Source organism: Neovison vison, chromosome 9 (assembly GCF_020171115.1).
Source record: "Neovison vison isolate M4711 chromosome 9, ASM_NN_V1, whole genome shotgun sequence".
NCBI classification, from domain to species: domain Eukaryota; kingdom Metazoa; phylum Chordata; class Mammalia; order Carnivora; family Mustelidae; genus Neogale; species Neogale vison.
The window spans coordinates 19917029-19931522 of record NC_058099.1 but is presented as its reverse complement, the minus strand read 5'-3'; the positions used below and the strand labels follow the sequence as shown (position 1 = coordinate 19931522).

Below are 14494 nucleotides of genomic sequence, written 5' to 3'. Positions count from 1 at the left end.
CCCTGAGATTTTGCTCCAGGCATCGGAGGAGCCCCTGCCTCCTCCCCTGAGACAGGCTTGTGGGTCCAGTGTCCCCCTCTCCTGCAGTCAGAGTTGGAGTGGTAGAACCCAGTGTCCTGAGTCCTGGCGCCCGTCTTCCGGCCCATGTCCCTGGCCCCCACAGACACCTGCCACCGCAGCCAGGGCCTGAGTGAGGGTTTTAAGAGGTCCATGTGGAGCCTCCACTGGAGCTTCTCATGGCAGAATGGTGACTGACGAATGTGGCTCATGCCTCCAAGCTGTGTCCCTTTCAAGTCAGCATGTGGGAAAAGTTCAGTCTGGGGCAAAGAAGATGGGAATGAGGAGCACACGTGGCCTTTCCTGTGAGCTAGGGCTGGCGAGGGCTTTTCCCCGGAAGGCGAGAATCTACCCCACTCAAGGACCGATGACTCCCGTGTGTGACTTGCCTGAATGGAGCTTAGCTCTGCCGGCCGAGCGTCCTCCTAGGGTCTAGCACTAGGCTCAGAACATTGCCGGTGCCCGGTGAATGTTGCTTGACTGAGTGAATGTGTAACTGACTAGGAGACTAGAAGCGCTGTCCAGCTTGGGAGCTGGAAAGCACCCTTCTCCACGGCTCCCAGCTGCTGGCGGCCACTTAAACCTTAAGCCGGCCCTCCTCCTGCCCAGCATTCCCCCCAGCTTCAGCAGGTCTGAACGGCAGTGTAATGGGAACGGGTGGAGAGCTCACGCTAACAATTGGGACATCTCCGGTCGTCCGGGGCCCATTGTGGCCTCTTCCTGTCTCTGTCGCCCACTGGCTTTGCTGGTCTTTGTGTTTCTCCCTCCCTGGGTGGCCAGCATCCCGCCCACAGGGTGTCCTCCTGGCCTGCTCTGGTCTCTCAGGATGGCCTGGAGATGTCCAGCTGATTCTTGGGCTCTCCAGCCACCCTGGGGAGCCAGGTGCGCAGGCTTGGAAACCCCGCGGCTTAGGTCCCAGCTGCTGGAACGCTTGGAGTTAAATTTAGTCAGTTGGCATGTGCTGAGTGCATCCTCAGAGCCCACCTGAGAGCTGGCTGCAGGTGACAGCAGGGGGAGAGACACGGTCCCACCTCTGGGGATGTGCAATTGTGTAAACCGGTGTGAGGGAGGGGGAGCAGAAATGGGACACAGGGGTCGGAAGACAGGCTTTAGAGGCAGCCGTCCTGGGTTCAAATCTCAGCTCTGCCCCTCACTCACTGCATGCCTGTACAGCTTGTTTTCTCTCCCAGGGTCTCAGTTTCTGCAACTGGAAAATGGGAACAACATGCCTCCTGGCTTGTCACACAGCATAGGGAAGCTTGGCTGATGGTTGAGTTTGGGACCTCAGACTAGGCTGGAGAGGGCCCTGGGAACATGACAGAGGGGTCAGACTTACGTGGGGAAAACATCTCTGGGCCTCTGGGACTCTCTCTGCACAGCCCACAGTCCTTGGTAGGAAGCAGGGTTCACCGAGGGGCCGGTGACTTCTGTGGAATTTCAAAATGGTGACGGCAGTTGGACTGTGGGATGGAAAACCCAAATGTGGGCTACCTCTGTATCCCTTTTTACTCACCCCACATTTTCACACTCTGGAAAGCCCAGAGCCCAGACTTTTGTCCCAGAAGGGCTCCTAAAAGGGTGAGGTTGCTTGCCTGGCTCAGCCACCTCGTGGCCTGCTGCTCTGCAGCTGTGGCTCCTTCCTGCCACCCTGGGCTCCCGAGGCTTGCTGTCCCTTTGTGAGGCTCCGAGCCATGCTGAGCACTGCCCCCATTCCGTCCTTCTCTCAAGTGCTGCCAGCACAAGGCTGTGACACGGAGCAGATTTCAGGGGCGGTTCGGGGTAATGCGGGAGGGTGGTGGGCAGGGGGTGTTACAGCCCAGGAAAGTAGTCAAGCAGTCGTCAACCACCCCTCGCTGTAGGAAATATGTCTGAGTTTCCCCCCAACCTCGGCCTCCTGTCTTCCTGAGGCTCCCCTCTCCTTGGCTCCCCCCCCCCGCCCCTTCTAGAGCCTTCTATTCTCTCACTGCCAGCTTCTAAAACCCACATTTCTGTTATTTTCTCACATAGATCTTTTTGTTTCTCCCTTGGCACTAAGATCTGGTTCTGGAAAGTCAAGGAGACATCCAGTATGTTTTCTTAAACAAAAGAAACCACCTCCCCTTGTCTCCACCCTCAGCAAGGCAAGAAGTTGGCAGAAGCCTCCAAGTGAGAGTTTCTCAAACATGATGGACTTCATAGGTGGGGACTTCTCCCTCCCTACCCTCCTGTAGGTGGGGAGAAGTAGAAGGATTTCTTCTAAGTCCAGAGTGTACCCCCCCGCAACCACTTACTATTGGCCTGTTTTTCTCTGGATCTTGCCAGCACCCCTGGCCCTCGTTTTGTCCAGGGAACTGCCCACGTGCTTGCTCTAGGTGGGGGGCCTGGCTGTCACCCACACAAGGGTCCTCACTCATGACTTTTCTTAGGAATTGGCTTGACCCACTGTCTCTGTTACTTTGTCACCTTTACTTTGCAACGCATTTTGGTTTACTGGACCATTTCTTTGATTCCGATGTGTGTTGAGCCCATTTCCTCACGTGAATCATGGATGATAACAGCCCCTGTGTCCTAGGGGTTGTGGCAAGGGCTGGGCTTATACACGGACAGCACGGGGCACAGTAAGCGTGTGGGGTTTTCTGCAGGTGGAGTGGTCTTGAAAAGGACTACCTGCCCAGTGAGGTCAACAGCTTGAAACTCAGGAAGTTCCTAACCGTCCCTGGTCTGTGCACAGAAGAATGAGGCCCGGTGGGGAGCGATGCCAGGTTCTGAGGAGCAGCCCGCAGTAGTCAGAGAAGGCGCAGGGCTTCTTCCGCACACTTGCTAGCCGTCAAGCCACACCTTGTGCTTCTGTACCTCGCTGCCTGTGCCCATGCTGTGCCCATGCCTTCCTCCTTTCTTCCCATCCTGCATTCAAGTTCAAAAGGCTCCTCCTGCAAGAAGCCTTCTCCGGCAGCCAGGGTCATCTCTTGGTCTGTGCGTTTCCGAAGCCGTCTGAGCAAATACAGCTTCTGTAGCTCTTCCGCCTTCACTCCTCTGCGGGAGGAGTGGGGAGCCTGACGCTCCCGCCCAGCGGCCTCCCAGGTGGGAGGTGAAGAATGGGTGAATTTGGGATTCGAGACCGGGGCTCTAGGAAGACACACCAAGGAGCTGGGCCTGGGCTGGGAAGCCATCTGTGGGCGACATCCGGCCCATGACTGGAGGGGGATCTTGAATCTGTGTCCCTCTGGGTCCCTTAATACAGGGAGCATGGAAAGAGGGAGGCCTCCTGAGATGGATGACAGCTTCCCTGCCCCTGGCGGTTTGAGGCCCAGAGGTGCTCCTGGATACCTGTCCTGGGGGTGGGACCACAGCATTCCTTGGGTGACACTGACCTGCGGGCCAAGGCCCTATTGCCATGTCTCCATCTGCTTAGTTACTTAGTGGACTTTCCTCCAGCAATTTCCCTGTCCCCTGTGCCTGCCTCTTCCTTCTCCTCCTTCCAGAAGGTACCACATACGGGCTTCTGGACGAGGCAGCTGGCGGTGCTAGGGCAAGCTGCTTGGTCTCTGGGGCCGATGCTAACTCAAGTCTCACTTTTGTTCCCTCCAAGGTTCTTCAGAAGACCTGAAGTTCTGTGTGCTGTATCTAGCAGAGGTGAGTCCTTGCCTCTAGATCCACAGACAGCTTTGTGGCCTGGCACTGGTGGGAAGACATTGGTCTGGGTGTAGTGCGGGGCTCTGGGGCCAGGCTCCGTACCATCTCATACCGTGGTCCTGGGCAGGGTTGCTGCCCTGTGAAATGGGGACAGCAGTCCCTGCCTCAGTGCCTCTCACCTCTGTGTGGAGGAGCAGTGGGCGCAGAAGTGTCTAGAAGGGGGGATGTCTGGGTGGCTCAGTCAGTGAAGCGTCTGCCTCTGGCTCAGGTCATGATTTTGGGGTCCTAGGATCGAGCCTGTGTCAGACTCCCTGCTCAGCAGGGAGCCTGCGTCTCCCTCCCTCTGCCTGCTGCTCCCCCTGCTTGTGCGCAAGCTCTCTCTCTCTCTCTCTCTTTCTGTCAAATAAATAAAAAAAAAATCTTTAAAAAGTGCCTAGAGAGGACAGAAGGACACTATGATCCCCTACTCGGGACACCCTTGTCTCCAGCACCTGACGGGGTCATCGTGAGGGTGTGGCCTGACACCCATGCCTCACCTGATTTACCTGGTTGGTAGTCTCTCTTCTGGAGATTGCCCTGATTCTTGTGCCGGCCCCTCTTCCTCTTTTTCCAGGCAGTCCCACCCATGACCCCTCCTACAGCATCTTGTCAGTATTTTATTTTATTTTTAGAAGATTTTTATTTATTTATTTGACAGACAGAGATGACAAGCAGGCAGAGAGGCAGGCAGAGAGAGAGGGAGAAGCAGGCTCCCTGCAGAGCAGAGAGCCCGACTCCGGGCTCGATCCCAGCACCCTGGGATCCTGACCCGAACAGAAGGCAGAGGCTCAATCCACTCAGCCACCCAGGCACCCCTTGTCAGTATTTTAAAGGGCTGGAAGGTAATTGCACCTTTACCTGGGCCCCCTAACGCAGGCTAAAGAAAACATTAAGCGTCTGTGTTTTGGGCTGGAAGGATGCCCACTTAGTGTGACTGGTATTCCTGCTTGTCTCGGTCTGATCAGAAGCACATATGGGCAGTGCTATGCCTTTGTTGAACAAAATCAGGCAAACCACTTACTGCCTGATATAGTCTGGGAGATCCCTATCGTCAGACCAAGGGTTTGATCACAGAAGTCTGTGGTGATTAAAAGGCTGAGAGCCACTGAGCCATCCAGACTCTTAAATTTTCAGCAGATTTTCTGTTCCCAATCTCATGTCTGCTCCTAGGAGCAGGGCAGTATCTGTTCCAAGCAAGGATTCATTAACCCCGTTTCTGTCCTCTGCTTCTGCTTACATCCATCCCTCCTAACAGTCCTGAGAACTGGCCAGTCTTGTGTGACAAGACACTCTGGGTAGGGCATGGTCTACACTAGCTGGCCAAGAGGAATACACCCTTTTGAGAAGGAGTGTGTATGTCGCTTGTGACTGAAAATCATTCCTCTGGTTCCTGGCCATGAAAAGAGGTGCAGGCCTCCGAGAGAGTCCCCTGTGGGGACCAGATGCCTGGGGGAGAAGACAGAGTTGACCAGTCAGCTTCACGGTAGGGCAGAGAGTTCCAAAGGGCATTAGGCATTGTCCGAGCTGAGCTGGGGACCTTGGCTGCCCCCTGACCTGAGGGCCAGGAAGGCATTTGATGTCTTCCCCTGCCCCATGTTGGCACTCCTCTACCAGGCCCAGGAAGCAGCTGGCAGAGGCCCTGCAAAGCCAGAGGGGATTCAAGTCCATGGAGCTCTGCAAACAGCTTAGCAGCTGTGAACAAGGCTGGGGAAAGTCAGAGCTCTGGCCCCTCAGCCTTGCCCCTCTGGCTTCCAGTTCTCCCTTGCAGGGCCTGAGATGAAGCTCCAGGTTCTTTAATGCCGGGAGAGCTTCCTGCCAGCTGGTTTGTGTGGCCCAGAGAAAAGCACTTCTGCTCATTGGCTTCCAGGGACCTGGGACCTCCCGGCTCTCCAAAGACTGCCAAAGGGTATTGATCCCCGGCCTTTTAGTTCAGTTAAAGTGCCAGGAGTTCTGAGCCAGAGGGGCTAGAAGATGCAAGCTCACAGGCAGCCAGAGGCCTCTCTTTTCTCCGTAGAGGCTGTGGGAAGAGGCACATCTGAAACAGGAAGCCAGGTTGCCTGCTTGTCCTGCTTGTCCTGCTGGTTTTGGATCCCATGGGGAGCCCCAAACTCACATCTTCATGGGACCTTCTGACAAGTAGTGTATCTTCATTGTCTAACATGCAGGTGGCTCCTGGAAAAGAAAGTGAGGCAAGAGAGTCAGGAGTTTGAAGGGTTTTCCATGAAATCCAGAAAGCCTCAGTTGCCTGGCTGGCCCCAGCTTTGGGTATTTTCCCGCAGTAGGTCCTGGGTGGGATTGTCCTAGGCAGTGCTTGGCCATGGGGCCTCTGTTCTCCTGGACAGGTGTCCCTCAGCCCCTGCAAACCCAGGGGACCAATGCAGCCCCCTGCTAGCTTGAGGACACTGGGGTCCCTGGGACAAAGGGCATGTTGGTCAAGGACCGTTGGCTTAGGATCTGATCCCGCGCTCCATTCATTGAAGAGTCTGTGCTCTGGGGTTAGGAAGTCCTAGACTTGCATCTGGCTCTGGCGTTTCCTAACTGAGTGATCTGGGCAAGTCACATACGCCTCTCTGAAACAAGGCTGAAACAGCGCCTACCTGGCAGGGTTGTCGTAATGATTAAATGAGATTCAATAAGATACCCTGACCAAAGCACTTAGCACAGAGTCTGGCACACGGCGAGTGCTCCGTAAATGGGAGTTATTATTATTGTCAGCTTCATAATGGGGGGAGAGCTTTTCGTATTCATTTATTCTCCATTAGAGACATCACTAATGATTTATTGACCTTTTAAAAAGAAAGCTAAGAGGAATATCTCATGTTCCTTGTAATGTACACACAGAGTTATACAAATGTGGTCAGATTACAGGCTCTGGAGGAGGCAGAAGGCAGACTTTGACTCTCCTTTCCTGAGGTCTCCTGGGGCCGCTGACTTAGCCTCTCCAAGCCCCAGTGTTCTTGTCTAAAAAATGGTTAACAGCTGTGCCTTTCCTTCCTACCTGGGTCGTCAGGTCATTAGAACTAAAAGAGAGGTTCGTCAAGGCGAGTGAACAAACAGTAGCAGAAGGGGTTTTGGTTCCTACAAAGATAATACTCGTTCAAGAACGAGGAGGTAAGGCAAGACAGGGTTTTTAAGGAGGCCAGGAGGACCTGGGTTTCTGGTTGGTTTTGAGGATGTTTGAATGCAGAGGCCCAGGCCCAGTACTGCCCCATCAGGAGCCCTGTCTCCTGAGTGAGTGATGTGAGGATGCCTTCAAGGCTGCTTAGTGCCTCAGCCCTGGATTCTGGTATGTGAGGGCTCAGTGTGCAGTGGCATCAGAAGCAGTGCCTTAAATCAGATGGGGATTAAGAGAGAACATTCATATCGAGCCCTCAGGCAGGCAGTGGGGTCCCTGATTTGGACAGAAGTATGCAGATGGGAGTTCAGCTTCCCTGGAGGGAGCTGGTTCTGTGCATTCTCTCTTTACCAGACCAGCCTCCAAAGCACCTAGAGAGGAGCCTGGGGAGCAAGGAGGCCCTCAGATGTTTGCCCATCTAGGACAGCCAACCCCTGACCCTTGGCCAGGCCTGGGTTTAGGTCTTTGGTAGCTCAGAAGGCTTCTGGATTCCCTAGCCTTAGGAGGCTTTCCGCTTCAAGCTCTCAGGACCAGAGATTCAGCCCCAAACTCTCCTGCTGAATCAGGTCATATGGTCCTCATCCCAGGCAGAGGGAAGTATGATTTTCTAAAAAGAGATTATCCACAGGGCAGGGAAGAGGAAGTGGTTCTTGTGGGTGTCAGTAAAATGGACAGAATCACAGCCTCTACCTGGCAAGGTTGTTGGAAGAAGGGCTGAGACCCCACTGGTGACGCGCTTAGTGCTGTGAGGGGTATGGCATGTCGGGGGGTGTCTCAAGATGGGGACCCTGGCAGCCCTGTCACTGTGAGGGGAGGCTCTCCTGCTTTCGTAGGAAGGGGCCACTGTCCTCGAACACAGAGCAGTGTGGAATAGTACGAAACGGTTCCAGCAAGCTCTGTAGCTGCTCTGAGAGCCGCTGGCTGGCGTTGCTCTTTGAAGGCCTTCGTGCTCGGGTTGCTTAGGGCCCAGTCTGCAAGGGGGAGCATTCCTGCCAGCCCTCAGCATCCCAGCAGCCTCTGAGGGGGCCTCCTGGGTTTGGGGGAATCAAATCTCAATGGGTGTTTCTGCAAGGCTCTGAGCCTTCCTTCTGCTGCTCCCTGGCATTAAGAGCTGGAAGAGGCCCTCAGCCACTCCAAGCCTTGGTTTTCCTCTTCCTTGGATTGGGAGTAACCATCTAAGCCTTCTCTAGCTCTTCATGGGATTGTCAAGGTCAAAATGAGAGCATGGATGGGTGGGAAAATTCTCTTTAAAATGAGTTAGATAAAATGAATTGTTATTAAGGCAGAATTCCTGCTTTGGCACAGAAAGGGAAGAGGTCTGGCTCCGGGAGATTAAGGGATTTGCTGAAGCCGAAAGAGCTAGGTAAAGGCAGGGCCAGCTTTGTGGAGAAATGGCCTTTCTAAGCTGGAAAGGACCAGGGTCCTTGCCTCTCCCCTCACCTGGCAGGGGAACATGATGAGACGGAACACAGGGCCCTCGGGTCAGCTCCCGCCCTAGCTGGCTTCCCTCCGGGGAATCTTGGGGTCTTTTTTACTGGGCTTGTCCTTCCCCTGCAGTGGCTGGGGGTTCGGAGAAGTAGAGGAATCTGTTGTTAAGTGGGAGGATTTCCTCCCCATATCCGCCCAGTTCCCTGAAGCTAAGGAGAGGCGATTTCTTCCCTCCGATGCATTTAGGAAGATCAGCTTCTGAGCACTTTGGGGCAGGAGAGGAGTGGCTGGTGCTCTGGGAACACTTAGCATGGGAGCCGGCCCCGCCCCAAGAGTGGCATCCCTGAGGGTTGGCGGGGTAGTGGCAGAATTGAGACTGTTGCACTAGGTAGTTGATGTTGCTGGTAACCATCTCAGCTCAGAGCCCTCACATGTGCTGTTCCTTCTGCCTGGAACAGTTTCTCCCAAGCGCTTGCCTTGCTGGCCTTTAGTATTCCAGCCTTCACCCAAGAGCTGCCCCTGTAGAGAGGCCTTCTCTGACCACCAGGCTCAAGCAGCACCTCTCCCTTTTGGCCTTTTCCCAATTAGTAATGATATTATTTCATTATTTATGGGTTTATTGTCTCTGCCCCAACCTGAGTGCCAGAGCTCAGTCTCTCTTATTTGCTTCTTCATATCCAGGACCTAGTAGAGTCCCTGACATGTAGCAGGCACTCAATACATATTTATTAAATGAGCAAAGTGTGGCGTGATAACCACAGTAGCTGCTGTCTGATGAGGCCTCCGATTGTTCTCCTGACTTACCCGCTCACGAGCTCTGAGAGGGGGTGATGTCGTTACCACAGGCCTTCCCACTTGACAGCCTTTCCTGAGGTCCACAGGTAGGAAGTGGCAAAGCTGGATTCAAGCCAGGCCTGCCCAACTGCAAAATGAGGAAGGACTGCATAGAAACACTGTCTTTTTCTCAGTTCCAAGCCATCCAGCTCCTGCTCTTAGCTCCCTGGCTGAGCTCATGTAATCACAGCCCTGTGAGGTTATAATCAAATTCCAGTGGAGTCGGAAAGAGCCTGCAGTCCCCTGACCAGAGTGTTCTAGAGTGCATGATAGCCCTGGGCCTGCTCGGCTGCCTCCAAACCCACCCCCACCCTGCCCCCCCAACATGTTCCAGCTCCCCAGGGCCACCTCCTTGGGTCTTGGCAGCGCCCTGATGCTTGTGCCAAAGCTGGCCTGGCTTTGACCTCATCCCGGAAGTCTCTCCAGGAGCCAGAGCTTACTGAGGCCATTACTTGCCAAGGACTGTGCTGGGTCCAGTTGGAAAAGGCCTTCCTGGAAGGATTTTCTAGTCTAGTTGGGGGGATGAGATGGCACTTGACGAGGTTAGATGGCAAAGCGGGATGGGAATGACAGCAGTGGCCGTGCTGGTGTCTGTCCTTGCACTTGGCTGGGCTGAAAGACCCCAGGTCCGGTCGGACCCAGCTCCTGTGCCAGGCACTGGTGTGGCCACGTGACTACGCCTGCCAAAGACTTCCTGAAGGGACCTGAGTTTCTGTTTGAGTTCTGTTGTTATGTCTGTCCAACTGCCCATCTAACCTGGGCTTTGTGATCAGGTCCTGCGCCATGGTCGGGGGGAGGGGGGCTTTGTGAGTGGGAGGTGGGGTCCTGACTCCACAGGGCATCAGAGGGCTGGAGACCTTGGCCCTCTGGGTCCCCCATGTGTTCCCCCAGCTGCTGCCTTGTGCTGCCTGTCCCCGGGGGTGACCTCACCATTTCTGTCCTGTGGCTCTCCACAGGCCTCCACTGTGTTGGGAACTAACGCCTCCCCCCACACACAACCCGCGGGCACACACCGCGCGCTCGCCAGCTGGCCCCCGATCCAGCTTCCCTGCTCCTCGGGCTGCCTCGATGTCACTGGGGATTAGTGTGCATTTGTGGCTTTTAGCTGGCCCTCCCCTCCCTGCTGCAGCCTCACCCTCTGGAATCCGGGGACGGGCTTGGGCCTGGGAGCCCCCTGAACCAGGGAGCAGCCCTGACCATCCTCTCCTCTGTTTGCCCTGACGTCAGAAGGCAGAGTGCTTATTCACTTTGGAAGCGCACTCACAGGAGCAGAAGAAGAGAGTGTGCTGGTGCCTGTCGGAGAACATCGCTAAGCAGCAACAGCTCACGGCTTCACCCCCGGAGCGCAAGGTAAGGGCCTTGCTGGCGGCCGTGGCCCTGGCTGCCCGGCCTCCCCTCCCCAGCCCGGACCCTCAAGCCTCTGCGTTGAGCCTGGAACCAGCTCCAGCTTAGGACTTGGACTTGAGCAACAAGCTCTTGGCAGGGAGGCCGGTGCTTGAATTTCTCTCCCTCTCGGCATGTCACGGGGTCCACTGAGTGGGTTCCGCTTGGCTCAGGTAGAGCAACAGCGCCAAGGGAGCATGGCCATCGCTTCTCGGCTCCATTAGTGGTTTGCCTCCGGCCAGGCTGAATTGGGGTTGGCCTTCTGCTGCCGCCTGGCAGGGAGGCCCCCTCTGCCACGGGGTAGGTCGTGCCTAGGGGTAGCGCACTGGATGTTTGATGCTGGCCGAGGGCTGGTACCATTGGGAGGCGATGTCCGCAGTGGAAGCTGTTCTGGTTTGATGCAGGCCATGGCCAAGTGGAGCCGAGTAGAGTTGGCTGGGGATGGGGGGCCCGCCAGCTGGAGCATCGGGGAAGATTAGAGCCTCCCTGCTGGGGCTGACTGGAGATGGGTGCCCTGAAGCCGGTCCAGTGCCTGTGGAGGGGATGGGAGCCAGGTCATGGCTTTCCTCTTTGTCAGCCGGAGGCCAGCCACTGGGCCCAGCTGTATTTCCCCTTTGTGAATCATGCAGGTGACTTCTCTCTACTGAAAGTATTGGCCATTTGGGGGTTTGGTGTGGTTGGCTGCAGAAGGATCTGAGTGGGTGGTCCGCTGGCTCGGGGCGAGAGGATGAGCCAGTAAAGCTGCCAGCCGGGTCTTCTTCCCCATGCGTTTGGCGGGCTCACGGCGGGGGCTGCCGGGACGGGCCTGCTGTGGACAGGGGACTTGTGGGCAGCCGCGCCTGGTGTGGCGGCGGATAGCAGCCCCGCGGCTATTCCCTCATGAAGGGAGTAACAGTCTGAGACTTTGGTCATCTCAGACTTAGAAGTTATTTTGTTTTATACCAGCCAGAGACAAGAGTAACTTGATGAAGGGGGACAGTGGGAAGAGCATGGACTTTGACTCACGCTCTGCCACTGGCTGACAAGTCACTTGACCTTGGGCAAGTCTCGCTACTGCTCAACGCTTTGGTGTCCCCATCTGGGAACAACCGTTCCTCCTTCAAAGGGTTGCGGGGAGAGGGAAATGAGATGGTACAGATGCAGTTCCTGGCACAGTGCCTGGCACGCAGTGGACGCTTGCTCAACCACAGCGATGGGGACTGCACTGCCGTGCCCCCCACCCCCGCCAGCTCCTTGTTGCTACTCTCCCATTGTCGGGCTCTTCTGCTGATCTGAGACCTGTCGATGACGCTGTAGGCTGCCTGGTATCCTTGATCCCGGCTTGGTCATGGTCAGAAACCAGGCCGTTCTCTGCACTGGGGCAGTCCCTGGGATGGTTCATGGTTGAACTCATGCCCCCCTCCCCCAGCTTTCTTATATTTTGGGTTTAGCTCCTTCTGGTGGGTGACGGGGAAGAATTCTTTCTGCCTCAACTTCAGTGTTTGCAGACAGTGTGTTGACAGCTGTCTTCTCGGTGCCTAGGGTGGTCTCTCCATCTCCGGTTGGGAGGGCAGTATGAGTGGCTGAAGGTAGGCCGAGTTTCCGAGACAGGCTCTGGGCCCTGCCGGCTGTGGATTTGGCTGGCGGACACTGGAAGGACCCCAGAGTTTGGGGCCCGGCTTTTGGGCCATGCCAAGACCTATGGGTGCCCTGGGCTGGCAACAGTTAGATAACTTTAAATGTGTGTTTACTGGAGCAGCTGTGTGTTGTGGGGAGAAGGGTAAAGAAGGAGCACTGGGACAACCTCAGAACTGCCCCCTTGCCTGAGAACTAAACCCTGCAGTGGCCCTGCACAACCCCACACCCACCATCCTAAGAAGGGACTTATGGAAGCACCTTCTGTTAGGCAGGAAGCCCCCATGGGGTCTCAGGCCCAACCTCCCCAACCACACACACTTCAAGATTCTTAGCAACTTACTCCTTCTGGTCCATTACAAAAAGCTCCCCGAGAAAAATTCTGGTAAATATGATTTTCTCCAGGCCCATGGAGTTCCAGGAGCACTCTGGTTACCTTAACAACTTGGCCTGGTGGCCATCCAGCCGGCCCACTGGTCAACCACCTGCACTCAGGTCCACCAGATCCTGGCAGCCTCAGAGGTGACCAGGAATGTCTTTGCCAAGGGCTAGACTACAGCCTTTCTGCTAAGGTTGCTGACCTCCAGGGAGAGAGACGAGGGAAGGCCAGGCAGAGCTTAGGCCCCAGCTTCTTGCTTTTCAGGCAGAAAGAGTCCTGCTTGATTAATTTGTCCTGAGTAGCATGCCTTTATTTATTTATTTATTCATTTATTTTAAATGCCTTTTCTTTGTTCTTTCTGAGAATGCTCCGCCTTCCGCCTTCCTCAGCAAAAGGGAAGCCTTTGCCCAGGCTGCTCCCTGCCCCACCCCAGATGCCTCTCTGGGGAGAGAAGGGTTTGCAGGGGGTACTCCCCGGAGTCCCATGCTGCCCCTTCTCCACCCTGTTCAACTGTGTTTGCTGATCCCTTGAAAGGGGGGGACCCTTCATACACCTCAAGGAACACGAAGTTCTTCCCAAGCTTGTAAACCGTAAATGGGACGTCCTGAACATGAAATGCTTGTTGGGAAAGGCAGAGGGCAGTGGAAGAAGATGGATTCCAAGAACAACAGAGAGACAGACGGGCCACCACCTGTGTGTGACCTCTGCAGCAGTTTCCTCAGTGGTCCTACTCGTGCATTGGTCAGGTGGCTCATTCTAGCTCTTTGAACTTTGGGATGGTCTTGAAAGCTTCCCAGGGAAGATTATCATGGAGGGCCTGGGAGTATGCAGTCTCCATGAGGGAACCCTGCCCTATAGATTTCCATTGGACTGGATTGCCCGTGAACTCTAACGCCTGTAGGGGCTGGGTCTGTTGGGGCAGTCACAGGCTTTCTGTGCTGTCTCTGGAGCACCTGTGGGTTGCAGCTGGGGTTGGGGCCCTCCACTGGGGCAGTGTGGACACAGCTCCCTTGGAGCTGCCTGCGGTTAGGGAAGAGGCTGCCCTGGGTCACCCATGTGAGCTCTCCTTCTCTCTGTACAATTAAGACCCAGCTTCCTTCCGCTCCCCACACCTTCTTTCTCATCAGAACTCTCCCTCCTTACTTCAGTATGGATTCCTAGAGGGAAACTGCCTTTCTTCTGCCTTGGATAACTTTCATTAGACTGGCCCCTATGGGGAGGGAAGCTGGGATGCTTCTAATTTAGAATAACTCACAGGTAGTCCTGCTTGGGGCTAACAGGGGCAAATAGGTGCATCTTTCTTTGGTTATTCAATCAAACACACAAAACAGATGACTCCTCTGTGTCAGACACTGGGTTAGGTCCTTTGGGGTCCCAGAGATGGATGGGACCTGTCCTATGGAACTTTCCTTTCACTGGGCAGAGGCGACTAGGAATGGCAATCCACAGTTTAAAGGTGAGCCTGTTGGGGTCCTGAGAGCCATCTGGCGGGGTCTGGGCTGCACATTCAGCGTCCACTCTGGGAACCTCCTCTGAGCCCCCGCCACACACACAGCACGGGCCTGGGCCAGGGGAAGCCTCTGAGGAGAGCAGGCTGCCGATGGCCATCAGGTAGGAGAGGGGTGCAGGGCAGCAGGAACAGCTCCGTTCTTGGGGTGCACCCTGGACTCCACGGTGGGAATGCACAGATGGATCCGCCACGCTCTTGCCTTGCAAGATCGCAGTCCAGGGGCAGAGACAGATATGCCAACAGACTGCTCAGAAATAATCCGGCAAGTGATATGGGAGGCGTAAACTCTGACCACCCTATGAGCTCAGGAGAGGCACCGAGCCTCGCTGAGACTCAGTGTTTTCGTCAGGAAAGTGGACGGATTGACGGGGTTCTCAGGACGATTAAGCTCGTGTCATGTGCACACAAGAAGAGCTCTGTGAACTAGCCGCTCTTGTTCTCACTTGAAAGCTATGTTTATATAGGAAGATTCGTCTAGTGGCCTTGCTTATTGAAGCTGAACGCTGCTGCTCTGAGCACATGG

General features: G+C 55.3%; 1 protein-coding gene across 3 annotated transcripts in view; it reads left to right on the top strand.

Moving 5' to 3' along the window:
• The window catches only part of RGS3 (regulator of G protein signaling 3), an 85971-nt gene that overhangs the window by 22957 nt on the left and 48520 nt on the right, over positions 1 to 14494 (top strand). For all 3 annotated transcript variants that reach the window (XM_044265072.1, XM_044265080.1, XM_044265079.1), the window contains 2 exons: positions 3626 to 3669; positions 10313 to 10435. In XM_044265072.1, the coding sequence (XP_044121007.1) occupies positions 3626 to 3669; positions 10313 to 10435 (167 nt within the window). The remainder of the gene's footprint in view (positions 1 to 3625; positions 3670 to 10312; positions 10436 to 14494) is intronic.